Source organism: Mus musculus, chromosome 15, assembly GCF_000001635.26.
Source record: "Mus musculus strain C57BL/6J chromosome 15, GRCm38.p6 C57BL/6J".
Taxonomy (NCBI): Eukaryota; Metazoa; Chordata; class Mammalia; order Rodentia; family Muridae; genus Mus; species Mus musculus.
The window spans coordinates 84,734,356-84,762,168 of record NC_000081.6 but is presented as its reverse complement, the minus strand read 5'-3'; the positions used below and the strand labels follow the sequence as shown (position 1 = coordinate 84,762,168).

At 49.4% G+C, this 27,813-nt stretch overlaps 1 protein-coding gene across 9 annotated transcripts in view; it reads right to left on the bottom strand.

Annotated features, from left to right (window-relative positions):
* Arhgap8 (Rho GTPase activating protein 8) overlaps positions 1-27,813 on the bottom strand; it is a 52,824-nt gene that overhangs the window by 10,689 nt on the left and 14,322 nt on the right. For 8 of the 9 annotated variants that reach the window (XM_006521468.3, XM_006521470.3, XM_006521469.3 and 5 more), the window contains 5 exons: positions 21,374-21,461; positions 20,145-20,276; positions 16,314-16,400; positions 5,733-5,831; positions 5,039-5,149 (listed from right to left, as the gene is read on the bottom strand). In XM_006521468.3, the coding sequence (XP_006521531.1) occupies positions 5,039-5,149; positions 5,733-5,831; positions 16,314-16,400; positions 20,145-20,276; positions 21,374-21,461 (517 nt within the window). Of the gene's footprint in view, positions 1-1,908; positions 2,360-5,038; positions 5,150-5,732; positions 5,832-16,313; positions 16,401-20,144; positions 20,277-21,373; positions 21,462-27,813 lie in introns of those variants that run through there. The other variant, XM_017316756.1, reaches the window with a different exon arrangement.

The following is a 27,813-nucleotide window of genomic DNA, read 5'->3' as shown; positions in this document are numbered from 1 at the left end:
CTCACAGAGTTGCACCTGCCTCTGCCCTCCTGGGTTCTGGGATTGAAAGCATATGCACAAAAGGTACAGACTACAGCTTGTCTATGGAACCGGGGCATGTGGAGTCAGCGAGGGGGCTGGGAAGTTACAGGACAGCAGGACTGGGTCCGAAATGTGAAGCCTCGCATCTATGGAGCCAGTCCTCTCCGGATGGGCAAAAATGGCTTCATGGTAGAGTCTTAAAACTCTACCGAGGTAGAGAGCCTATTTCTTATTCTATCGCTATAACAAAATCCCTGACACAGTGTCAGTTATAAATGAAATACAGTTCTTTCTTATAGCTCTGGAGGCAGAACATTCAAGTGCAGGGGGCCCTACATCTGCTGGGCTCCTGGCCAGGACTTCTGTCATATCATAATGTGACAGAAGGGAACTGAGCACAAGAGAGGGGAAAAGCAGGAGGAACTTCCTACCTATTTCCTTTCCTCCCAGAAGGAACTCACTAGAGGGAATTTCCAGGTCTACTTGTGTGGTTGGAGCCTGTGACCCATGTGCCTCTTGCTGTGCCTCATTGCTCTGCTGGAAAGAGCAGTTGCATCCAACACACTGGCTTCCAGGAATGTTTGTACCACAGCCTGCGGACACAGTAAGTTAGGCCAGCGCACACAGCATAGAAACAGGGTCCAGGGCAGCCCACTCCCCACCACTAGGCCAATCACAAGGGAGCAGGTCAAATACTCTCAGGACATCAACAAAGCATGGTGAGGGCTTCAGGGATGGTGCACAGGTAAAGTGCCTGCTATACAATCAAGCACACAGGCCTGAGTTTAAGCCCTAGAACCGCATAAAAAGACAGGCAGGTGTGTGTGCTTAGAATCCCAGCATCGGGGAAGCAGGTGATTCACCGTCTAGCTGTAGACCCAAGGGAACAGAAAACCCAGAAACTCACAATCTTGCATGTGAATTCTCAGACCACTGTTATACATAATAGGAAATAGGTGGAAACGAGCGGTATATTCAGTAATTGCTAGAGAACGAACATAATCTGGTATGACCCCCAAAATGACACCAGGCAGATACAGCTCAAAGTGGTCACACATGGTGTGGTTCCAGATAGAAAGTGGGCTTGAGTCTATGAGGGGCTTGTGAGGCAGGAAGGGCCAGAGATGTGGTTCTGGGATTAGACAATGGTGGCAATTGCCCACCGGTGTGACAAACTTAACCCACACAGCACTGCATACTTAGAAAAGGGGAAAGTGACCCAATAATCCAGGCCTGGACAGTTCCTAGATGCACACGTACATCAGTCCTGAATTTGGACACTAAATCCTACTCTGAGGGGCAGGTAGAGGATGTGGGGAGGTATCAGGAGGGAGGAGGCTCACACAGCCTAATTTGTGTGCTGCCATCAGGGAAGGCTTCCTGGAGGAGGGGGCTAGTGAAGGCACATAATCTGCATGCTCTGTGGCAAGGCCCATGGTCGCAAGGCTCTTGGGCAGGGTTAGTTTGGAACGCAGTGGCTCGGATCCCTCGACTTAGAGAAACTGGGAAGTGTAAAATCAGTAGCTTGGACTTTGCAAACCTGGAAAGTTTGGCCCACCTCACCCTTTTTTCCCAGACTCCACGGGTACCCAGAGGAGACTCACACCGCTCTTCCCTCTCTCCCTGAGGATGGCAAGCAAGCCTGTATATTTCTGCAGTGCTGCATTTGCACATGCTAAGCAAATGCCTCCCAGCCCTGGCTGAGCCAGGAGACCTCTGACTCCCTGACTTCGCCTTCCTCTGTTGGCTTAAGCGGCTCATTCCAAGGGATGGCTTTCTGTCGTGAACTTAAATCAGCAAATTAACATTGGCGCCTAGGCTTTGGTTATGAATTTTAATGTCTTCCATTCATTCACAGTCCAAACAAATTACATATCTGGTGCTTTATTTAATACGTTTATTGCCATTTTATTATAGTCATTGGCAATGAGACAGCATAAAATATTAATTTAAAGAAGCAATCACACAGATTATGTCTTAAAGTGGCGTGCCCGGAATGTACTCAAAGGCATCTGATGTTGCTTGCTGTTCTCTAAAGAGATAATGAAGTGGATTTTCCTGTGTGGTGTTGGAGTGGCCGCAGTGGTAGCACATACTAGGCAAGCAAGCACTCTACCACCCAGCTGCACCCCAGCTCTGCCTGTTTATTCCATGTATTGATTGTTAAAAGCAGTTACTGATCCTGGAACAGAAATAACTCTGGGATTGTCACATTGCTAGGAAGCCTCCCGTCTACTGACAACTCTGTGTCAACATATCCTGAAAGGGCTCGAATCACCGAAGGTGTCCCGGGTGTCCTGGTTGGGTAGCTGTTTGCTTCATAAAGACATATCCCCTCCTGGAGCAGGGAGGAAAGGGGAGAGGGAGGAGGGAAATTCACAAGGCTCACTACACTCACCAGAAACTTACAAGACACAGGAGGCTTGTATAAGGTTATATAAACAATGAGCTGCTGCTAGGAAGGAGGGCCTCTTGGAGCTGTCTGCAAATCCCACAGGGGGCTCCAGGAATGCTGGGGTGTGGGACTTCTCAGTGATGCAGCTGCTTGAGTCACCTATGCTCCCATGAATAACTCCATCAATGCACTGATCTGCAGACTACACTTGGACAGAACCCCTCCTTCATCTGTCATTCTCTCCTGCCTGAGGTAGACAAAAACAGCCCCCTCTTTGGGGCTGGAGAGACGGCTCAGCGGTTACAAGCACGGTCTATTCTTGTAGAGGACCCAGGTTTCATTCCCAGCACCTACATGGCATCTCAGAGCCATCTGTAACCCTGGTTACAGGTGATCTGACGCTCTCTTCTGGCCTCTGTGGGAAGCAGGCACATACACGGTGCACAGGCACACATACAGGCAAAACACCCACATGCATAAAATAAAACAAAAACCAAGTCTTCCCCCAAACCCAGCTACACGGTAGAGCTGCAAGACTGACGACAGCCACCAACAGGTTCCCAATCTCGATGCTCAGGCCCATGCCCAATGTACGAATCTGCACGTTACCCTTGTTTTCCGTTTTCAAGTGGTTGTGTGTATATGTATGCTTGTAAGCAGGAGGTGCGACTATGGATGGGTGTCATTTTTCACTGGCCCAGTAGGTGTTGATTAGGTTAGGCCAGCTGGCCAGTGAGCCCCAGATATATCTCTGCCTCACAGACACATGGCACATCACGGTATATGGTGGAATATAGTGTACTCTGGCTTAGTGACAAGCACTCGTGTTTTCTGTTGTTTTGTTTTGTTTTTGAGAAGACAGAGATAGCTCTGCGGGGTACAACAGGCCATCAGATAGTATGGCTGGAGCCTTTAGAAGGAGCTCTGAGTGAAAGAACCACTAGGGACATTGGCAGTAGAACCATAGAAGCAGAAAGGCCACAGAGAGGCCTCAGAAACATTGTGAAAATTTGTCTCTTGATGGCCTGGTGCCGCAGTGATGAGCTCTCACCAGCGACCCCTAGAGGGCATTGTAGTTACTGCAGGCACCTGCTCTCCCCTGCCTTTGGGGTAGCGTAGCATCTATGATGTGTGGACCACCAGGGAGTTACAGCAGCAAACTTTCATAACCCATGAAAAGGAAGTACTCTTTAGTGGCAAGTTTGTGTTCTAGTTTGGGGGGGAGGGGGACTATTTCACCATTTACTGCATTTTTCTCTCTGAGAACGTGTGGCTGGGTGGGGAGGTACTGTGTGACCCAGGAGCAGGCACAGGTGCTACTGAAGCTGTTAAGACAGGAAGTAGCCATGTGCTCACTCAACCTGGAGTTGGTCCAGCAGACCACGCCCGTCACAACAGAAAACTCCATCAGACAGTGGAGATCCAGGGAGATACTCGGAGGAACAGCAGTCCTCTTTGTGATATCCCAAGGTGCTCCCCTGGGGACGCATCCTGCTCCATCCACTCAGAGAACACTGCTTTATCACACCTCCCTAGCTGACAGGTACAGAAGCATGTGACAGCCACCTCACCACCTCAGGATGCTTCCCGATGGCTGTCATCACTAATTAGCTTAAAACAATACCCTGATTTACCTTACAGTCTAGAATAGGTGTGTGTGTGGGGTGGGGGAGGACCTGGAGGCTCTGGGATATTCTCTTTGTTTTTGCAGCTTTACAGACTCTTGCTTATATAACCCAAGGGGCTACCCTGGGCTCACCAAAGTGTCCCAGTTAGCTCCCATCTCAAGACGCTGCTCACATCTGCAAAATCCTTCCTGCCAGCCAGTTGCAGCCACAGGTACTGGGGAGGTTAGGATGTGACATCCACTGGGCATATTTTGTTTTCTACACATGCACTGCAGACCGTGAGAGCATTTGGATGGGTCTTATCCCAGCGTCTACAAGAGGACAAGAGGAATCCTGTCCTGGTAGCCCAGGAAGCACAGGGACAAACTTACATCCCCAACAGATTTCCCTTAAACTCTTCCCAGGGTGCCCAGCTCCTCGTGGACCTAAAATCAAACCTCGTGCGGGTCTCTCACACAAAGCAACTGAAGTGTCCAGCTCTTCCCGAGTGTGCTGTGGGTGGCCTGACCGCTTCAGCTTCTTTAGGATAAAACATCGCCTTGGATTTATGTCGGCCAGGTCTACTACCAGGGCATGAGACCCAAAGAGGGACAAACTCATGACCCAGAGGGTGGGGCACATAAGAACCTGGACTGGGGATGCTGTGATGGGATACTGGGGAAGGCTTCTGGGGGAGGGGCCCAAGATGCACGTGAATGAAGCTGGCCTGGTAAACAGGTAGGAAATGACAGATCCACCAAAGATCAAAGTCCCTCGAGCATGTCTCACTTGGAAGATGACAGGAAAGGCCCAAAGAGCAGGGAGCCAGAACTGAAGGGTGGCCGAAAAGCTCTTGTCCTCTGCCCAGGTACACATGGAGCAGCGGCCACTCCACCTCAGAGGGGACTTGAACCTTTATCTCTCCTGTAGGCAGGAGGCAGAGGCCTGGGGTAACCTCTTTGGACAGAGAGGGGTCCCACTGCTCAGGAGGGCAGAGTATCTCTCCTTTACTTACTATTGCAGGCTGACGCCAAACTGCTGGGTGGGCAGAGGCGGCCGAGGTGGCGGTGTCTTGGTGGGCGGGGGCGGTTGACCTTTGTGCAGGTTTTGCAGTTTCTCGTCATACCTATGGACACAACAGGAGAGTGTCACCTCACAGGGGGACAGCCTTTTAGCCATAGAAGTCATCTCCAAGTGCTATGTGGAGACTAAGCCCCATCCGCATCAATAGGAAACCCACATATTCTACCTCTGTAAGTTTCAGGCATCCCGGGGCAGGGCGCCGCATCCTCAGAGAGAAGTGAAGACCAGGCTCAGGAGCTTCACTGGAGCTGGCCTGCCTGGCACAGGCCTGAAGCCACGGAGTTTCTGCTCATTGACCCTGCGTTCCGGCTTGCCAGACACTCAGTGGGGCATTCAGCAGGAGCTGAATGAAACGCCCGCTAGCTGTCTTCCCGAATCCCCCGCGCCTGCCACTCCTAGAACATTTCATTCCACACACGGCTCACCAGCACACCAGGGAACCCCTTTCATATCCGGCTCAGAAGCAGAACGGCAAACCCGTGCCTGGATGTGTTTTTAATCAGTTTGTACTTGTACTGTATGCAGCCTTCGTGGTTTGCTCTCCCTCATGTATGTACGTGGATACCGGACCCCAGAGCCATGCGGGGCAGGGGCGGGGCGGGGCGGGGGCGGGGGCGGGCCCTCACCGCACTACTTCCGGGGGGATGAGCAGCTGGTCGCACTGAAGGTGTTCTCGGAGCTCACGCAGGTTGCTGCAGTAGGTGACTTTTTTCCCAAACTTGTGACTGAGGAAGGAGAAGCAAGAGAATAAAATGTTGAGGGGGCAGGTCTCTAATCCCAGCACTCAGAAAGCAGGGGCAAGTGGTTCTCTGTAAATTCAAGGCCAGCCAGGTCTACAGAGTTCCAGGACAGCCAGGCTGTTACCCAGACAAACCTCGTCTTGAACCTCCCCCTCCCCAAACAAACAAACAAACAAACAAAAGACAGAGCATGCACTGACACCCAGAATATGCCACAGGCCCTAGAGGCTCGCATGCATAAAATAATTATGCCTCTACTTTGAACTGGTTGTGAATTTACATACTGCACAAAGACAACTTAAGGGGGAAAGGACTTATTTCAGCTCAAAGTTCAAGCAACACTCCCATCATGGCAGTGATGTCAACGTAGGAGGTGCTCGAAGCAGCAGGTCATCTATGTCCAGGCCAGCAGACGATGCACACACGTATACCACTGCTCAGTTCCTTTCTCTCTTTATACAACCCAGGATCTGCTGCCAGGGGAATGGTCCCACCCACATGGTACAGGTCTTCCCGCTTCAATTAATAGGATAACTGCTCACAGACATGCCCAGAGACCCCTCTCCCATGTGATTCTCCATACTGCCAGGTTGACTTTGATACTGACCATAACTATGTGCCAGCTCAGAGGACCAGTGAGCCGAGCCTGCATGTCTGAAGTCACTATGGTCCGAGATGAGTAATTGTTTTGTGTTGGGCCATCTCCTCTCCCTGACAGACCAAAGGGCAGGGACCTTGGGAGACTCTCCAGGGATGCTTCAGGCCATGGGGAGACATGGCCTCTGCCAGCCTTTCTATTCTCTCCCAGGGGTCCAGGATAAGGCTGGTGATCTGCCAAGGCCTGGGTCCCACTGATACAGACTGTGAACTTGAACCATTGTAAGTAGACATTGCAATGATGAGAAAAGGCAAGTTCTGTGCTCAGCAGTGCCAGATTCTGCTGCAGTTAAAACAACCCATGTGTGCTCCACATTGTAGATAATATGAAATTAAGATTATCTAACTTACCGCTGCTCAAACAAAACAAGACCACAGGGGATCTGATAGATGGGACACCCCTGTGAGTGGAGTAGAATTCCGGGTCCAACCTAAAACAGTTCCCACACCCCAAGGGAGGTCAAGGCCTGTGCACTGGCTCCCTCTTGTGGACAAGAGTGGATCAGACCTGGGGGCCAGATTCCAGCCATGAGCAAGGGAGCCAGGGAGCCTTATCTGGGGAAAGAATGCAGGCCCTAGGCCCTGAGGAAAGGGTTGGGACAGGTCTTATGGGGCATCCTCACCTATCTGTTCAGATAACAGACAACTCGGGGACAGTTTTGCCTCTGCTCTGGGGACATTAAGGTTTCCTCTGGGGTATGAAGTGCTATTAATGGTTTTTTTTGTGTGTATGGACAGGAAGAGCCCACTGAGCCTACTAAGGACCTAGCTGTCCTGTGGAACTTTCTAGACAGTAACATCTGCTTCAGCACTCTGGGGACCTCCCATGTCACACCTGCCCACTCAGGAGCCACACACCACCTTTCTCTCTGTAGCTGTCTGACGATTGCTTTTAAGCCAGGCACCCGCTGGACCCTAGGATTAGCGAGGGTAAGTAGACATGACCCATCTGGCCTTTTACACTGGCGGAAGGGCCTTGAGCAGCTCAGTCAGGAATGCCAGCACAGGCATAGGGCAAGACTTGTGCCACACCCACAGCTGCTGGAAGAGTCGGGACAGTGCTCAGGATCCAAGTTCAAGTGTGTGTGAGTACACACTTCATCCTGTGTTCAGGTTTCATTCTGTCCTTAGATCCCAGTCCAGAGTCCTTCACAAGCTGTGTGACCTATGGAAGCTGTATGACCTCTCTGAGCACTGACCTCCCCTGTTTAGAGGTAGAGAAGGCATGGCTGAAAGACATAAGATGGTTTGGTGTATAACATAAGGTGACTTGATAATTCAACCCCCAAAGGAGAGTTAAAAATATTCTAGAACAAACCAGGCATGGTGGTGCATGCTACGTTCCATAGAACATGAGGGCTGTGGGGAAGGCACGTTGAACTATAGGCCAGGTGAAGTGTGGGATGGGACTTGAGGTGAGGTGAGGCAAGGTCGCAGCACTTTCCAGGAGCCACTGATGGAGTGTGTGCATGTGTGTGTGTGTGTGTGTGTGTGTGTGTGCTTCTGTGAATGCAAATGAACATACACACTGAATAGGAATGTGTAGCGTAAGCACACACATCAATGCAGGCAGACATTCAAGAACATGTACTGGTGGGGTCCTGGGGTCCTAGGTTATAGATGGGTGGTCCCCAGGCAGCTGTCAGGGACCCGGAGCAAAAGAAACAGCTTGAAATGGCACCAGCATACCCTCCATGGGGTCCAGGTCAGTGGGGAAGACCATGGGCGGGCAGGGCTGTGGCCCCCTTAATTCTTCTAGTTCTTAAAGGTGCCTGCGACCCTTTGTGTGGGACTCCTGCTTCCATCCTCGAAGCCAGCAGCACGGCCCCTTTAAGCTTCTTCCCCTACAGTGCTGGGAAAGGCTACTCTAAGGACCCCATTGTTCACCTCTCGCCTGGAGAACATTCCAAGTGTCTTCTGTTTGCAACTCCTCAGCTTAATCTTGTCGGCATAACTCCTGTGCTGTGGAACGTGACCGATTTGCAGGCTCTGGGACCTGAATGACCTTTAGGGTCGCTCATTGTCCAGTGAAGAGGGATCTGATACCAACAGTGTGACTGCGTCTGAGTGATGGAGACTCGAGAACTGAACCCTCAAGGAGGATAGGTAGGAGGTGGGGGATGCAGGAAGACTGGAGTTTTCCATGCACTTGGTGACTTGGTGGGCTGGGCTGCTGAAGTCAGAGGGGAGTGGGGAGAAAGGATGTGATGCCCGCCCTTGTCTCTGTCCTGCATTCTCACCTATACACAGGGCACAACATGAACGTTCCTTTTGGCTGTGGACTTTTGAGCCACTGTAGGTAGATATCAACAAATGGGAAGGGTCAGGAGGATATGACAGAAGAGGAGGAGGAGGCAGCAAAAGGTTTTGAGGGCCATGTGACCACTCACTATGTGTGTGCCCTCTCTTCCTGAGTCCTCCTGGCTGACCAGGAAGGATGCTGTCACTTCCTCTCTGAATACGTTCCCTCGCCTGAGTGTCCCTACCCGCCTGAATAAAGCTCACCCACTCACCATGTGGCTGGGTGCAGTTTGTGCCTGATGCTTGTGGCTAAATGGAGAGGAAATGAAGATGCCCCAGGGGTCCCCGAAGAGGCAGGTCTTACAGTCCCTTGTAGCAATTCCTGATACTGGCAGAGAAATCATTAGCCAATGAGAAAGAATCCTGACTTGGAAAGAGCTGACAGAAGTCCCCATGTGTATTAGTCAGGGTTCTCTAGAGTCACAGAACGTATGGATAGTCTCTAGATAATAAAGGAATTTATTGATGACTTACAGTCGGCAGCTCAATTCCCAACAATTGTTCAGTCGCAGCTGTGAATGGAAGTCCAAGGATCTAGCAGTTACTCAGTCTCACGCAGCAAGCAGGCGAAGGAGCAAGAGCAAGAGCTAGACTCCCTTCTTCCAATGTCCTTATATTGTCTCCAGCAAAAGGTGTAGCCCAGATTAAAGGTGTGTTCCACCACACCTTTAATCCCAGATGAAAGGCATAGCCCAGATTAAAGGTGTGTTCCTTAACTCGGAGATTCAATCTTCTGGAATCCATAGCCACTATGGCTCAAGATCTTCAAACCAAGATCCAGATAAGGATCTCCAAGCCTCCAGATAAGGGTCACTGGTGAGCCTTCCAATTCCGGATTGTAGTTCATTCCAAATATTGTCAAGTTGACAACCAGGAATAGCCACTACAATCCACCCCTTGTCAACTTGACACAAATAATATCTCATGTTCACATGAAACAATAACAAGGTTGTAAATACGCCTAACATGATATAACTATCCCTCGTACAATCGCAAACGCATTAGTAAATTTACAATGGGCATTCATATTACTTTATAATCCTCGTTTCTGCAACTGGTTACGTGGCCTTAATTGGTATTTATAACTACCTTCCTCTACTACCCATTCTGTATTTCCTTCACCTTCAGCCAGCACCTCAGCAGGTCTTGGCTCTTTTCCTGGAGGATTGACCCATACCTTCATTCCTGATGGGTCTGCGTCCTTTGTCATCCTGCTTGGATTAGGCTGTTGTAGTTTCCCATTGACTTTAATCACAGGACATGGTAGTACTAAGAGACGCCCTAAGGGATCTCCTGCACTCCAGACATAATCTTGCTTACCACCATTGTGAAGAGGTAATCCAATTTCCCCATGGTAATCTGGATCTATCACCCCTCCTAACACTGTTATTCCTTTTTTAGCCTGTTGGTTTAAGGGCATTAGAAGCCCAAAATGACCAGGGGGAAGTCTGAGCTTCCAGTTCAATGAAATGTTTGTTGTAGCTCCTGGTAGGAGCACTCCCCTCTCTGGAGCCAAAACTTCTAAGCCAGCAGAACCTAGAGTTATGGGGACAGGAAGCAAAAATTTTCCTAGAGGGTCACTAGGAGTGATAGTAAGTGGAACTATTCCGTTTTCCACCCCTTGATTCCTGGACCCATGAATCCTGGCTATGGGTGAAACTGTACCATATATCGAGCGCTGATTCAAAGCATATACTGCCTTCTGAAGAACTCTGCCCCAGCCTTCCAAGCTGTTACCACCTAATTGGCGCTGTAACTGCGTCTTCAAAAGGCCATTCCATCTTTCTATCAGCCCAGCTGCTTCAGGATGATGGGGAATGTGGTAAGACCAGTGAATTCCATGATCGTGAGCCCACTGTCGTACTTCTCTGGCTGTGAAATGAGTTCCTTGGTCAGAAGCAATACTGTGTGGAATACCATGACGATAGATGAGGCATTCTGTCAGTCCGTGAATGGTGGTTTTAGCAGAGGCATTACGTGCAGGAAAGGCAAATCCATAACCAGAATAAGTATCTACTCCAGTAAGAACAAAACGCTGTCCTTTCCACGAAGGAAGTGGTCCAATGTAGTCAACCTGCCACCAGGTTGCTGGCTGGTCACCTCGAGGAATGGTGCCATATCTGGGGCTCAGTGTTGGTTTCTGCTGTTGGCAGATCTGGCAATCAGCAGCAGCTGTAGCCAGGTCAGCCTTGGTGAGTGGAAGCCCATGTTGCTGAGCCCAAGCATAACCTCCATCTCGACCACCATGGCCACTTTGTTCATGTGCCCATTGAGCAATGACAGGGATGGCTGGGGAGAGAGGCTGACTGTCCACAGAACGGGTCATCTTATCCACTTGATTATTGAACTCCTCCTCGGCTGAAGTCACCTTTTGGTGAGCATTTACATGGGACACAAATATCTTCACATCCTTTGCCCATTTGGAGAGATCTATCCACATACTTCTTCCCCAGATGTCTTTCTCACCAATTTTCCAATTGTGATCTTTCCAAGTCCCTGACCATCCAGCCAATCCATTGGCTACAGCCCATGAGTCAGTGAATAATCGTACATCTGGCCATTTCTTCTTGCAAACAAACTGTAATACCATGTGTACTGCCCGAAGTTCTGCCCACTGTGAAGATTTCCCTTCACCTGTGTCTTTCAAGGTTGTCCCAGAAAGGGGTTGTAATGCTGCAGCTGTCCACTTCTGGGTGGTGCCTGCATAACGTGCAGAGCCATCAGTAAACCAGGCTCTAGTCTTCTCCTCTTCGGTCAGTTGATCATAGGGAACACCCCATGAGGCTATAGGTGCATGCTTGGCAGCAGATGGCATTGTAACAGGAATAGAAACCATAGGCATTTGAGCAACTTCTTCATGTAACTTGCTTGTGCCTTCAGGACCTGCTCTGGCCCGATCACGTATATACCACTTCCATTTGATAATAGACTGCTGCTGTGCGCGTCCCACTTTATGACTTGCAGGGTCTGATAGTACCCAGCTCATGATGGGTAGTTCAGGTCGCATAGTAACTTGGTGTCCTATTGTCAAACGTTCAGTTTCCACTAAGGCCCAATAGCAGGCCAAGAGCTGTTTTTCAAAGGGAGAATAGTTGTCTGCAGATGATGGTAGAGCTTTGCTCCAAAATCCCAAAGGTCTTTTCTGTGATTCACCTACAGGGGCCTGCCAGAGGCTCCAAACAGCATCTCTATCAGCCACAGATACCTCAAGTACCATCGGGTCTGCTGGGTCATATGGTCCAAGTGGTAGAGCAGCCTGCACAGCAGCCTGGACCTGTTGAAGGGCCTTCTCCTGTTCCAGGCCCCACACAAAGCTAGCAGCTTTCCGAGTCACTTGGTAAATAGGCCTAAGTAACACACCCAAGTGAGGGATGTGTTGTCTCCAGAATCCAAATAGACCCACTAAACGTTGTGCTTCTTTCTTGGTTGTAGGAGGGGCCAGGTGCAATAACTTATCTTTCACCTTAGAAGGAATATCTCTGCATGCCCCACACCACTGGACTCCTAAGAATTTCACTGAGGTAGATGGTCCTTGAATTTTGGTTGGATTTATTTCCCATCCTCTGATACGCATATGTGTTACCAATGAGTCCAAAGTGGTTGCTACTTCCTGCTCACTTGGTCCAATCAGCATAATGTCATCAATATAGTGCACCAATGTGATATTTTGTGGAAGATCCAAACGATCAAGATCCCTTCTAACTAAATTATGACACAGGGCAGGAGAGTTAATATATCCTTGAGGCAAAACTGTGAAGGTATACTGTTGGCCTTGCCAACTGAAAGCAAATTGCTTCTGGTGGTCCTTATGGACAGGTACTGAGAAGAAGGCATTTGCCAAATCAATAGCCGCATACCAGGTGCCAGGAGATGTGTTAATTTGCTCAAGTAAGGAAACTACATCTGGTACAGCAGCTGCAATTGGAGTTACTACCTGATTTAGTTTTCGGTAATCAACTGTCATTCTCCATGATCCATCTGTTTTCTGCACTGGCCAGATAGGAGAGTTAAATGGAGATGTGGTGGGAACCACCACCCCTGCATCTTTCAAGTCCTTGATAGTGGCAGTAATTTCTGCAATTCCTCCAGGAATACGATACTGTTTTTGATTCACTATTTTCTTTGGCAGAGGCAACTCTAAAGGCTTCCATTTGGCCTTTCCAACCATAATAGCCCTCACTCTACAGTTCAGGGAACCAATATGAGAATTCTGCCAATTTCTGAGTATATCTATCCCAATTATACATTCTGGAACTGGGGAAATCACCACAGGATGTGTCCGGGGACCTACTGGACCTACTGTGAGTCGGACATCAGTCAAAACTCCATTAATCACCTGCCCTCCATAAGCCCCTACTTTAACTGGAGGGCCACAATGTTTCTTGGGATCCCCTGGGATCAGTGTCAACTCAGAACCAGTATCCAGCAGACCCCGAAAAGTCTGATTATTTCCTTTTCCCCAGTGTACAGTTACCCTTGTAAAAGGCCGTAGGTCCCTCTGGGGAAGAACTGGAGAAAGGGTAACAGCAAAACCTTTGAGTGTCTTATCAAGATCCTTCCTCAGAGGAACCTGGCCACCCCTTCATTCAAGGGGTTCCGGATCTGCAAACTGTCTCAAGTCTGGAAATTGATTCACTGGCCGAGATTGCTGTTTACCACGATCTAATGTAGCCTTTCTTTCATTTGTTTGAGAATTTTTCTGCTTATACAGATCAAACAAATATGCAGTAGGCTTCCTATGTATTTCATTCCTGGAAACACCATGATTGATTAGCCAGTACCAAAGGTCCAAGCGAGTCATGCCATTATAAATTTCACCTCTCCTGTGCTGACCATTACTGGGTATGTTATTATAAACATTCTTTTGTCTACGCTGTCCATTATAATAACTAGGATCACCTTGTCTCCGGCGATTCAATGCTGCCACCTGGCCCTTGTTACCTCGGGATCCAACTAAACCCAGTGAATTTAATTCATCTAATTGAGCAGAAGCATCTCCAATGCTAAGATCTGGCACAAGGAAAAGGGAAAGAACAAAACCCTTCAAATGTGCTGGTGCCCCTCTCACCAATTTGCGTCTTATAGAGCTGGTGAAAGGCATATCTTCTGGACCTTCCCATTGTGGACAATTATGCTTTACACAATATATCCACTCTAGCATTGCAATTTCCCTAAGTCTTAAAATCCCTTCATCAACACTAAGCCACGGAATATCAGGCATCTCCAAGTCATTTCCAGTAGGCCATCTTTTGATAAACACCTCAGCCAACCATTCAAACAAACTTTTGACACCTTTTTTAACTATGCGAGCTTCCGTATTAAACCTAGAATCTCTACTCAGAGGACCCATGTCAATAAACTCAGCCTGCTCTAGTTTTATGTTCCTTCCACCCTTATCCCACACCCTTAAAATCCATTCCCACACATATTCACCAGGTTTCTGCTTGAATGAATTAGCAAACTCATTAAGCTCCTTAGTAGTGTAGCGAATTTCCTCATGGACTATACTTTCTACCTCCCCTCTAGGAGCCTGTTTTGCTTTGAGTCTGGTTACAGGTCTAGAAGAAACTATTGGTGGGCCGTGAGCAGACTCTGCAAAATTAATTTCCTCATGTGGGGAAGGCATTATTTCAAGAGGTGGGGCTGAGGGTACTACTTCCTCAGGTGGGGCAAACCCTTGAGAATCTGAGGATTCAAAATTCTCAGCTTCAACATGGTCTTCCCACACATCCCCGTCCCATGTTGTAGGATCCCATTCTTTGCCAATTAGAGCCCTTACTTTAACTGTCGACACACTCTGAGGCTGAGACTTGAATTTTCTCTGTAGTTCAGCCAACCTTACAATGAGAGTTTCTGTTTGATTTTCTGCAACTTGAGCTCTATTGCTACAAGAGAGAAGATTCTCCTCAAGGACACACTTAGCAACTTTTAGATCGTTTACTTGTGTCTGGAGCCTTTCGATTTTATCACACAACTCCTTCCTTTCATTCATCATTTTTTCCACAGATACTAAGAGCAGCCAGCCAGTAAAATCATTTTTCGATTTTTTCCCCATCTTGTAGAAAGCTTTGTGCACTGAATCACCCAATTCATTAAGAAAATCAAGGGCATTAGCTTCTTTAAGTTCGGAATATAGTTTCAACCATGGGTCTTCAAAATTCTCTGAGCTCCCAGGAGGGAGAGAATCTGGAGAGGTTTCAATATTTGAAAGTGCTGGTGGATCAACAAGCCAATTCCAGTATTTTAAAAGATTCATCCTTGTACTTCTGTTACTCTAGAACCACTCCTGGTACCAACTTCTGTATTAGTCAGGGTTCTCTAGAGTCACAGAACGTATGGATAGTCTCTAGATAATAAAGGAATTTATTGATGACTTACAGTCGGCAGCTCAATTCCCAACAATTGTTCAGTCGCAGCTGTGAATGGAAGTCCAAGGATCTAGCAGTTACTCAGTCTCACGCAGCAAGCAGGCGAAGGAGCAAGAGCAAGAGCTAGACTCCCTTCTTCCAATGTCCTTATATTGTCTCCAGCAAAAGGTGTAGCCCAGATTAAAGGTGTGTTCCACCACACCTTTAATCCCAGATGAAAGGCATAGCCCAGATTAAAGGTGTGTTCCTTAACTCGGAGATTCAATCTTCTGGAATCCATAGCCACTATGGCTCAAGATCTTCAAACCAAGATCCAGATAAGGATCTCCAAGCCTCCAGATAAGGGTCACTGGTGAGCCTTCCAATTCCGGATTGTAGTTCATTCCAAATATTGTCAAGTTGACAACCAGGAATAGCCACTACACCATGTTTCTGGGCTGTTGCCCTGGATGCAGGGAGTAAAAGGCTAGCCCATGGGCTTGGGGTAGCCATCCTGAGTTTCCAGGAAAAGGTCTGTGCCTTCACCTGCTCCAGAGAGGAAATCTGAAACATGCCATGGGTGTGTCACACAGTTTCTACCAGCAGACAATAGAGACAGTGCCTCACAGGGTAGTCTGTCTGCACCCAGAGGGAGTGGAGACCGAGTCACTGAGGCCCATGGTAGAGTGTCCACATCCACAGGGCCAACTCTACGAGAACACCTGGGCACTGAGCATGGCTAAGCTTCCTTGCTATATCATACTCAGATGCAGGGGACAGGCTGTCCCAGGTCATTCCCCAAAGACAGAGTGAGAGCCCATGTGTCTATGGCCCAGCCTCTGCATTTACAGTTACCCTGATGTGTTAACTGGAGCCCTTCCTGGGCTTTGTGACCTTGGCAGTGACCTTGGGAACCAAGATACACAGCTGCAGAACGTGGGCATTCGAGTCCTGGCGTATTTAAAATTCTAGCTGTGACATCAATGTCATGGGACAGCATTCCTGTCCACAACTTCAGTGCATGGCCTGAGCAGCCATGTGACCCCCCCCACCCCCATAGTAACCTATAATTGCCTCAGAGGCAGACCTGCATGGAGCCCTCTGACAGAGGTGCACCCCAGAGTTGGTGATGGGCATGGGGGTCTACAGAGTGCGTACTCACCTGATGAGGGGCTTGAAGATGTTCCACAGTGCTTTGATGAGGCTGGTGGGGTGTACAACGTACAGTGCCTTCAGGTTCTTCTTGTACCTGAGGAGGGAAAGGCGAGGTGACTTCAAGTCCCCCAACTCTGCCACACTCCACACTGAATGACTGCACAGCAGGTCCAAGCCTCAGAAAATCCATTTCTCAGCAAACTCAACTAAAGGACATGGATTAAAACCTAGAAGGAACTGAGTTTGGGGAAGCGCGCCTTTAATCCCAGGATTTGAGAGGCAGAACCAGGTGGAGCTCTGAGTTTGTATGAGGCCAGCTTGGTCTATGTAGAGACTCCCTGGCCAGCCAGGGATACACAGTGAGACCCTATTTTGGAACAAAACCAGAAAGAGGAGGAGTTGGGGGAATGGCTCAGTTGGTAAAACATCTGAGGAAGCCCAGGACCCACTTAAGAAAAGCAGGGCTGGGGTGGCAAATGCTTGAAATCTCAGTGCCGGGAAGGAATAGACAGGGGGATCCTTGGCCAGCCAGCCTACCGGGCAAGTTCTAAGCAAATGATAGACCCTGTCTCAACAAATAGGGTGGATGGTGTCTAAGAAGGGATGGCAGTTGAGATTGACCTCTGGCTTGCGCTCGCGCACACACACACAGACACACACACACACACAGACACACAGACACACACACACACACGCTCTGATCCCTCTGCCTTGGCCTGCCCACTGCATTGTTTACACGGCATGAGTGAAGTAGAGCCTGTGGCTAAGGATATTCTCACAGATGCAGAAGATGGGTGGACAGGGGCGTCGAGCACAGCCCTAAACCAGGAAAGATCTAGCCGCGGCTCTCAGAATGAAACCAAGTAAACCTGTCCAGAACCCTCATCAATAGCAATGTCTTTTTTTTTTTTTTTTTTTTTTTTTTTTTGGTTTTTCGAGACAGGGTTTTTCTGTGTAGCTCTGGCTGTCCTGGAACTCACTCTGTAGACCAGGCTGGCCTCAAACTCAGAAATCCGCCTGCCTCTGCCTCCCAAGTGCTGGGATTAAAGGCGTGTGCCACCACTGCCCGGCCAATAGCAGTGTCTTATGTGTGGCATGCATAAGGCCGTGGGGGCTGCGGGGAGGGCACGACTTACTCCACAGACTGCTGTGAGGACCCCAGCCCACATGAGAGCCAGCAGTTCAACTGCAATAGCACACCAGAAGGCCCTGCCCGACCTGGTTAGGGTTTGGGGGTGAGTGTGACACAGGGCAGACATCAAAGCTCAGACAGAGAAAAGAAAACATCTCAGCAGAGAGCTGAGGTGGCCTGGCTCAGGACGCCAGAGCAGAGTGGGGGAGGACATCTGGAGGTAAGGGAGCCAGGCCAGGAGGAGGAGGGGCTGCATTGGGGAGAAGTTAAGCTGGAGCAGAGCTCTGGAGTGAGCACACAGAAGAGTGGGTGCAGGGCTCCCCACAAACTCACTGTCAGCTCATGAGGCTGACCAGTAATACTATAGACTTCAGAAAGGAGGCAGGATCCTGGGAGAAATGGCAGGTTCCAGGCCTGGGGTGAGAGGGGGAGGGAGCCTGGAGAGATTGAAGGGATGAGACAGGACCCTGAGACAGGCTGAGGGGCAATGGTGGAGACAAGATGTGTGTCCTGTGAGTCGTAAACGATAGTGAAGTACAAATGAAAGGAAGCTACCCTCCAAAATCGTGGCCATAGATGGGCTTCAAGAAATCTGCTGCCAGCTAGACATGGTGTGGTACATGCTTTTAGTCCCAACACTTGGGAGGCAGAGGCAGTCACGGTGACTTTGGGGCCAGCCTGGTCTACAGAAGGAGTCCCAGGAGAGCTGGGGCTACACAAAGAACCCCCCACCCCCGTCTCAAAAAACACAAAGCAAAAACAAAACAAAACAAAAATTTAAGAAAGGAAAGAAAGAAGAAAGAGAGAAAGAAAGAAAAAAGAAAGAAAGAAAGAAAAGAGAGAGAGAGAGAAAGAGAGGGAAGGAGGGAGGGAGAGAGAGAGAGAGAGAGAGGGAGAGAGAGAGAGAGATTGAAATCTGTTGCTGTGGGATTCCAGAAAGCAGCTAACTCCTCTATGCACTCTGGAGCCCAGAGGTCATAAAAACAGAACAGGCCACCTAATTTATCTTTCACCCTGAAGCCAGAAAGGTCAGAAGGTCATAAAAACAGGTAGCTTATCTCCTACACACGAAAATCAGTTTCTGGGACTGGAGAAGGCAGCCCCTCCCGCCTCCCTACTCTACAAAAAACTGACTCTCAGACCCTGTACAAACCCTGTACCCTCGGTTCTAAGCCACAAGTCATGGGGACACCAATGTCTCAGACCAGCAGGGTCTGCTCTTGTCATTCTGAGATTGAATGAGTCTGTTTTTTCCTCTTCCTCCACTGACTTATTTCTTACACATGTACCACAGAATGACACACCAGGTCACATGTCCCCATTGATGTAAGGGAGAGAAGAGGAGAGGGGAGGGGAGGGAAGGGGAGGGGAGGGGAGGGGAGGGGAAGAGAGGAAAGGGTGTGTCCTACACATTAGTGCTGGCCAGTGCTCCACTGCCACCCAGCCCCTCAGCAGAGAGTGCAAAGCCAAAGCGCCAGGCCATCAGTGGCATCTGGAGATTTGATGCTGAGACCCTGTGATTGGAGCATCATTTGAATCACATCTACAAAGTTCTGGCCATAAGGTGGGAGAGCTTGGAGCAACTACACACACACACATACACACACACTGAAAAGGGAGCTGCTCTCCTTAGAAGCCTCAAACAGAGAGAGCACTCCTGGAGTCAGGCTGTGTAAGGAGTGGACACTTTAGCTTAGCAGGTGTGGCCTGGCTTGGAGGGTGACAACAAGAAGGCCAGTGGGGATCTTCCAGGGAATCATAGCACAGGCCTCTGAGACTCTCTCAGCACAGATCAGAGCCGGAATGCCAGGTACAGGCCTCTAGGGACAGAGCGCTCATTACCCTCCACCTATCACAGTCTTGGATAGTTTTGGTGCCTAAAGCACCCACTTGTTTGTTTCTGTGGAGCCAAGATAAAAATTCCTCTTCACTGTCCCCACCTCCCTTCCCTAGAGAGTAGGGAAATCTTTATCAAGTTGTTTTGTTTGGGTTTTATTCCTGAAGCATGGTCAAATGCTGGCCTCAACCTCACGTAGCCTAGGATGTCCTTGAACTCTGATCCTCCTGTCTCTGTCTCTAGAGTACTGGGATTACAAGCATGCCTCACTGTATCTGGCCTAGAGTGGGAAAGAAAGCAGGAGAGTTTAGCTCCTCCAATTTGAAGACCATGCTGTCTCTCCCTCCACCTAACACCCGCTGGCCCCGGGGTTAAGAGAGGAGGAAACCAGAAAGTACTCCATCCGTCCCCAGGAACGTTCTCTGATGTCCTTCAGCATGTGTGGTGAATGGCTATTCATATTGGATATAAGGGGCCTCCTCTATCTGCAGATGTGACCTCTCACTTTGTCACCCTTCAAAAACCAGTGGCCTGCTAAGCACAGTGGCACATTCCTCTAATCCCAACCCTCGGGAGACAGAGGTTTGGTCTACAAAGAGAGTTCCAGGCCAGACAGGGCTACACGGTAAGAACCTGTCTCAAAAAAAACAAACATAATCATCAAGTTTGCCCAGGTGCTAATCCTCTAGCTACCTTCCACACTTCTGCCTCCAGCAACAGGACAGAAGTGCTGGGATTCTGTAGCCTTCTCCCAAATGGACTCTCTCCATCACTGAAATGAGGCGCTAGCATCTGTCCTTACCCACTGCATAGCCCACCCCCATTCAGTCCCTGTGTGCCTCCCACCCCTGGGTCCTCCTTGTACATACTTCCGGTCAAACTCCTTGTAGGTGTTCTGGAGCCAGCCTAGGGATGGTTTGTTCTGGCTGCTGAGGCCATAGTGAAAGTAGACAATAGTATAGTCGTTCTCCACATGCTGGTCCAGTGTGTACTTCAGATACCTGGGGGGCACGGGACACAGGGTTCCTTCAGGGCAGTTGTTAGCTCCACACCGAGATTTACTAACATCATGAAACAGAAGCCACCACAGTTAGCCAGCAGGGGTCAGAAGCCAGCTATGCTCAGGTCTTATCCAGGCCTGCATGGTGACTCATGTCCCATAGGTGACACCTGAAGTTCAGGTGAGATCTTACCTCACTGACCCAAGGTCATACAGCTTGCAAGGGGACATGGCACCTTCCTAAAGATAGCCAGAGTAAAGCCCCAGAAACTGTGACCACCCCACATTTGGGGAAAAAAAGGTGCTTGCAGATGAAGCTGGGGTCTTAAGAGATAGGTGGATGCTGGATCCACCAGGGTGGCTTCCAGAAGAAGTCTTAGAGATGCAAACCCAGGCCCAGGCCTCTTCATGGGTCCACAGAGAAGACCCTTAGAGAGACAAGACTGTGTGAAGATGCAGGCAGAGTGGACGTAATGCAGCCCCAGTGAGAGGTTCAAGGGTTTGCTTAGTACTTGGAGCTAAAGGAGACTAGCTACTAGCTCTCCCCCTGGAGGGAGCACTAAGGGAGCACGTCTGAAGCACACCTCCATTCTGAATAGAATGTAGTTCTGCTGTTTCATGCCATTAAGTTCATGACCCTTTATTAAGGTAGCCACAGCAAACTATTCAAGGAGGTGCTGAGATTCAAACTCAGGGCCATGTAGCTTTCAGCCTTGCCCTCGCCCCACCACTATGGTCCCATCTCAGGCATCTTGTTGATCTGCTGTGTTTCCAGAAACACACCTTCCTGCTCTCTAGACAGCCTGCATCCATCAGGTATGGAAGACAAAACTTCCAGTGCACTCAGGACAGGGGACTGCCTCCCGCCTCAGAAGTCAGTGCCCACGGCTCAGTTGGCTAAGAGGGAATCACGCCAACGTCCACCATTCTACTGGTGCTGGTGAAGCCATGGTAGTCCTGGTGGAGGGAGTTTCCCCCAGAGAGGGGTGGATTCCAGAGCTCACTGCCTCTCCGCGTCTGTCCTGGAGAGCAGGATGGAGACCAAGATGGCCACGTGGGGAGGCAGATGCATGCGGCAGAGAACAGAGTAGTACTTACTCCAGCAGGCGCTGGTGGTTGAGCTGGTGCAAGGGTGGCAGCCGGCAGCAGCTGAAAGTGAAGATGCGTCTCCCCTGGCGGTCATCCCCTGGAGGAACAAAGGTGTGAGCCTCCATCCCCTGGGCTGGACTCCCTCAATCATAAGCCACGGTGGCCAGAGCAGGCCAGACTGAGCAGTGGCTAGGATAACTAGGGCTGGGGCTCAGGAGACACCCAGGGGAGGTAGGCGACGCCCACATCTCCTGAGAAAACCTTCCAACTGTCCATCACTCCCACTTAACAGATGGAACACTGGAGCTACCAGGTTAGGTCACCAATGCCAAGTCCCATGGGTGGCAGCTATTGGGACTCACCTAGGACTCTGAGTCTTGGAGAAGGCCAGAGGAGTCAAGGGCCAGTTGTCCCTGAACGGAACCAGACCACACATTCAATAAAGGAGGCCAAGTCATCCTGTGCTGTGATCAGCTCTTGGCACATAAGACTACCTCTCTCTCTCTCTCTCTCTCTCTCTCTCTCTCTCTCACACACACACACACACACACACACACACACACACACACTTTCCTTATCTTTGTGTGTGTTGTAGGGTGTGTATATATTCCTGTTCACACACGTAAAGGCTGAAAGTCGCGTCAGGCTTCTTCCATAGTTGATCTCCATCTGTTTCTTGAGACAGGTTTTTGTCACTAAACCTGGAACTCACTGATTCTACAAGAGTAGCCGGTCAGGGAGCCCCGGGGATTCTTGTCTGCATTTCTCCTCTCCTGGGATTACAGGAGCATTACATGGGTTCTGGGGGTGTGAGCTCTGGTGTTGCAGCTTGTGTGCCAAGCACTTAGCCAGCCTGGTGATCACCTCCCCGGTCCTTTAACTGTCCCCGATCTTTCAACCCTGCTGTACGTTATTTTGAAAGTTGTAGCTCCCAAAGCCGCAGAATCATACACACAGCCAATGGAACTGGGAAGATGGCTCAGCAGGCGGGAGCACTTACTGCTCTTGCAGAGGACCCTCGCTTGGTTCCCAGCACACAAATCAGGTAACTCACAACTGCCTCTACTTCCCGCCCCAGGATCCTATGACCCCTGGCCTCTGTGGGCACCTGAATACATGTGACACACACACATTACAACCATTCATTGTGAAGTCACACCAAGGACTGTCTAGAAACCAGTACCTACACTCGGATGTGTGATGCCCACTTCCTGTGAGCCTTTCACTACATATGTAATAAACTTGCTACAGAGCCAGGCAAGGTAGTGAATGCCTTTAATCCCAGATAGAGGCAGGCAGATCTCTGAGTTCAAGGCCAGCCTGGTCTACAAAACAAGCTCCAAGGTAGCCTTGGCTATTACACACACACACACACACACACACACACACGCACACGCACATGCACATGCATGCACACGCCATAAACAAACAAACAAATAAACAAGCTTGCTACCTTGGGAGCTGGAGAGATGACTTTGTGGTTAAGAGCACTCACTGGCATCAAGGGGACCCAGGCACCCACATGGTGGCTCATAACCATTTATAACTCCAGTTCCTAAGGACCTGACACCCTCTTCCGGCCTCACAGGCACCAGGCATACATGTGGTGCAGACATACATGCAGGCAAAACACTCACACACATAAACAAAACAAGCAAAAACTTGCTAACTTGATTCATTCTGAATTGTTCTTAAATTTTTATTTTGTTTTATTTTTTTGTTTGTTTGTTTTTTGTTTTTCAAGACAGGGTTTCTCTGTATAGCCCTGGCTGTCCTGGAACTCACTTTGTAGACCAGGCTGGCCTTGAACTCAGAAATCCGCCTGCCTCTGCCCCCTGAGTGCTGGGATTAAAGGCGTGTGCCACCACGCCTGGCTTTTTTTTTTTTTTTCTTTTTAAATGAACACATTGACTTCTTCTTCTTTTTTTTTTTTTAATCTATTATCATTTGTAAGCACACTGCAGCTGTCCTCAGACACACCAGAGGAGGGCATCAGATCTCACTCCGGATGGCCATGAGCCACCATGTGGTTTTCAGGACCCGAACTCAGGACCTTCAGAAGAGCAGTCAACCACTGAACTATTTCTCCAGCCCTCTTTTATTTTATTTTTCATTCTTCTTTATTTCCACCCTGAAATTCTTTTCTGCAGTGCAGTCAAAGACCCAGCTTAGCTGGATGTCATGCTACATCGTTAATCCCAGCACTCGGGAGTCAGAGACAGGTGGATCTCCGAGTTTGGGGCCAGCCTGGTCTATAGAATGAGTTCCAGGGTAGCCGGAGCTATATAGTTACTGTCTCAAAAAACAAAACAAAATGACCTAGCTTTACCATAGTGAAGGTTCCATGGAGAAGTAGTCCCTGGGTTGCCGTGGCAACGCTGAGCTGCATTCCCTGGAACCTCTGACCCTCCTAAGTCTCCAAACACTGGAATTACAGGCATATGCTACCACATCTGGCTTTCGTTTCATAGAAGGCATCCTCCTGCCTCAGCCCTGGATGTCACCCCTCCTGAGTCCCCTGATCTGCAAACCCACTTGTTGTTCTAACCCAGCTGCTGCCCCCTGGCTCCCCACATCTGTGAACTGAACGCACCACCCTGTGCAAACGTCAACAGGCCAGGACTGAGAAACCAGGCATGTGTTGTGGGGTCATGGTGTGTGGAGGTCTGGTAGCTGCCACGGGCACCTAGTCCCCTCAGGGTATTCTCTCAACACACTTCAGGTTCAGCAGTGACTCGTGTTGAGAAGCCACCATGATGGATGGAATGAACATTGTGCCTCCATCACGCTGCACCAGGCAGTGCTGCCCTTGAGTGGACATCTTGGATAGCTGTTAGGGAAAGAGGTTATGGAGGCAGCTTTGGGTTAAATACTGTCCCCTTCCCCCAAAACCAACTCAGGACTTCCTAGAGCCTCTACATGTGACCTTATTTGCAAACAGGGTTATCACAGATTTAATTAGGTTGAAGTTCAAGATGGGGGTATCTTGGATTTAGAACAAAGAGGCAGGAGAGAACACAGTCATAGGCCAGGGGAGGTGGGCGGTGTAGGGATAGACAAAGGCCAAGAGGTACAAATGAACCCCAGGAAGAGCAAAGGATGCTGGGAAGGTTGGGGTAGATTTCCCCAGAGCCTCCAGGAGCTCACCCACCCACACCCTGGGTTCTCACTTCTGAACCCCAGAACCACGAGTCTGAATATTTGCTGTTAGAATCTCCTTGGATAGGGCCCTCTGTTCCAGCAGCCCTAGTGTCACTTGGGCCCATAATCTTAGTTTCTCTATATTCCAGAGGGTCTTAGGAAACAGAACTTGGTGGAGGGAAATGAATTCACTTATAGTTAGTTTGCACAGACCAAGGAGAGAAATAACATAATTTGTTGTTATTTATCTTACAATGTATAGAAATCCATGAGATAAAGGCCAGAGCTACGCAGATGCTGCTGTGACATGGCTGAACCTGTCCCCTCCTGAGGGGGGGACACTGCACCTCAGGCTACCTCTATCTTGATTTTCAGAAGGAAGGGCACACGTCTCTATTTAGAACTCATGATGTCTCCTCTGTCCCACATCCTGTCTCATTCATATCAGGACACGTGGCAACAGCCCCTTGCTGCTCATTAGACCTCAGCATCAGTCTGCAGGTTCCTACACACACACAAAGCCTGAGTCCTATAGAACAGCCACCATCTGTGTCTCCCAGCACCCTCTGCTTCCCTGCACCAGAGAGACTCTGTCCTCCCTCCCTCCCCTGCAGACCCCCCCCCCCCCCCCCCCCGCCCCGTGCTACCACCTGTGGTGTCCAGCCTCCTCTGCAACCCTTTCTTGTTTGTGACCTCTTTCTCCTTCTCCCTTTGCCTGGCCTCATCCAAGGGGACCCAGCAGGCTGGATGTCTACACCCCTCAAACCCCATCCCCGCTCTTTCCTGAGAAGTCTGAGGGGAGGTCTCCAGCCCCCTTGAGGGCTGCAGCTCCAATCATCTGGGATTGCATGCTTGAAGGACAGGACACGGAAGAAAACAAAGGCCCCCTTCTAGAAGGAGACCCCCCTCTTAAACTCACTTGTGTTTTAAAGAAATATTTACAGCCATTCTCAGGGCTTCTCCTCCCCTGCTCCCCCAAACATGACGGAAGAACGCATGCCCGGAAAGATAATGAGCCAGAATAAACCAGAATCACGTGTGCTCACTGTGTGGGCACGGGTGGGCTTTGATTCCCACCTCTGCGGCTGGAAAGCTGTTTGTTATGTGCAACACCACACCGTTCTTCCTCTTCGGAGCTCCAGAGCCCGGATAGTGTTTAAGATTCCAGAACAATCTGCTTGTAGATACAGCATCCATTCATCTCCCTCTCCTTAGGAACTGTGGCCAGGCCTCTGCTTAGTCAGAGATCTGTGCTCTAACCCACCACACAGTCCCCTCCCCTGTCTGCAGGGATTCTGGGCACAACAGCAGAAAACAGCAACTTTTCCAAACTGGGTCCTCTTGCCTGGGCCACTGGGTTCCATTGCCACCTGTGGCCCATATCCGACGGCCACCAATCCCTCAGCTGAAGTTCTGAGTCACAGTATGGCCACTCCAAAAGACACTATAATTAAATGGCACAAGAGAAAGTTTAGTTGGCCCAGCAAGGTCAGAAACCAGGGGGCGCTTCTCGACCCTGAGTTAGACTAGACTCATTGAACTATAGCATCAGTCCGAAGGCCTCTACACACACACAAGACCTGAATCCCACAGAACAGCCACACCATCTGTGTCGCCTACCATCCTCTGCTTCCCTGCACCAGAGAGCCTCTGTCTTCCCTCCCCTGCAGCCCCACGCCACCACCTGTGGTGTCCAGCCTCCTCAGCCTTTGATCCCAGCACTCAGGAGGCAGAGGCAGGGAGATTTCTGAGTTCAAGGCCAGCCTGGTCTACAGAGTGAGTTTCAGGACAGCCAGAGCTACACAGAGAAACCCTGTCTTGAAAAAAACACAAAAAACCAAAACCAAAACAACAACAACAAAAAAATTCTTCCCCCAAATAAGCCTTCCAGCTAAAGTAGAGGCATATGAAAGTCAAGTGATCAATGGAGTTTTGGCTAAAGCCCTACTCATGATAGGTCCCCAAGTTCATCCTGTGGTTATTTCCCCTGTTCCAGAAATGTATACCTGGGATAGATATACTTAGGAGTTGGCAGAATTCCCACATTGGTTCCCTGACCTATGGAGTTGGGGTAGGAAAAGCTAAATGAAGGGCATTGTGTTGCCTTTATCGAAGAAAACAGTAAACTAAAGACAATACTGTATCCCAAGAGGAACTACAGAAATGAGTGCCACCATGAAGAAATTGGAAGGGGAAGGGGTGGTGGCTCCCACGGACAGATCACAGAGAATGACAGCTGACTATCGGAAACTTAATCAAGTAGTGACTCCGATTCCAGACACAGTGTCCTTGACTGTGCAGATGAACGTGTATCCTGGTACATGCTATGCAGTTATTATTGATCTAGAAAATGTCACAAGGACCTCCAGGAGCTCTTTGTTTTCGTACTTTTACAGCGATACCACAAGGGTATATTAGCTCTCTGGCCCTGTGTTGTTCTACAAATACCATACTGGGCCACTCTACTGATGGCATTATGCTGAACGGACCAGATGGGCAGAAGAACCGAGTGTTTCTCCGTGGCCTCGGCTCCAGTTCCTGCTTCCAGGTTCTGGCCCTGACTTCTCTGCATCATGGACTGCAGCCTATAAGATCCTCCTCAAGCTGCTCCTGGTTATGGTATTTATCAGAGCAATAGAAACCAAAGCAGGACAGCCCCTTAATGACACAGAGGGATCCATAATAAAGCACAGAGGTATCCCAGAGTGAATGAAGCCAGCTCTGGGGCATCTGCCAAAAAAAGACAAGTCAACTTCTCTTAAAGTGTCTTTCTGCACCCCAGAGATCTATAAGGACCCCATCCTCAGTCCGGAAGTTCAGCTCGGCCTCCAGCTTAACACTTTAAAACCATCTCTTGGGCTAGAGAGGGCTTAGTGGTCAAGAGTCTTTACTGCTCTTGCAGAGAACCCAAGTTCAGCTCCTAGTATCTATGTTGGTTAGCTCACAACCACCTGTAACTTCAGTTCCAGGGTATCTGATGCCTTTAGCCAGTGGGCACTCACATGCAAACACACACACACACACACACACACACACACACAGAGAGAGATACACACACATGGACACACACACATGGATGTACATACATGGACACACACACACATATGGACACACATATGCACCACACACATGGACACATACACACACAGACACACATGGACACACATACAGATACACAGATACACATTTGAACACACACTCACACACCCCTGCTATCAGCACTCTCCTCCTCAGCAAAAAAAAAAAAAGGAAGACTGCCAATCACAAAGTCAGTTGTGGCCTTGGAGCTATCGTGGCCAAGTGCAGAC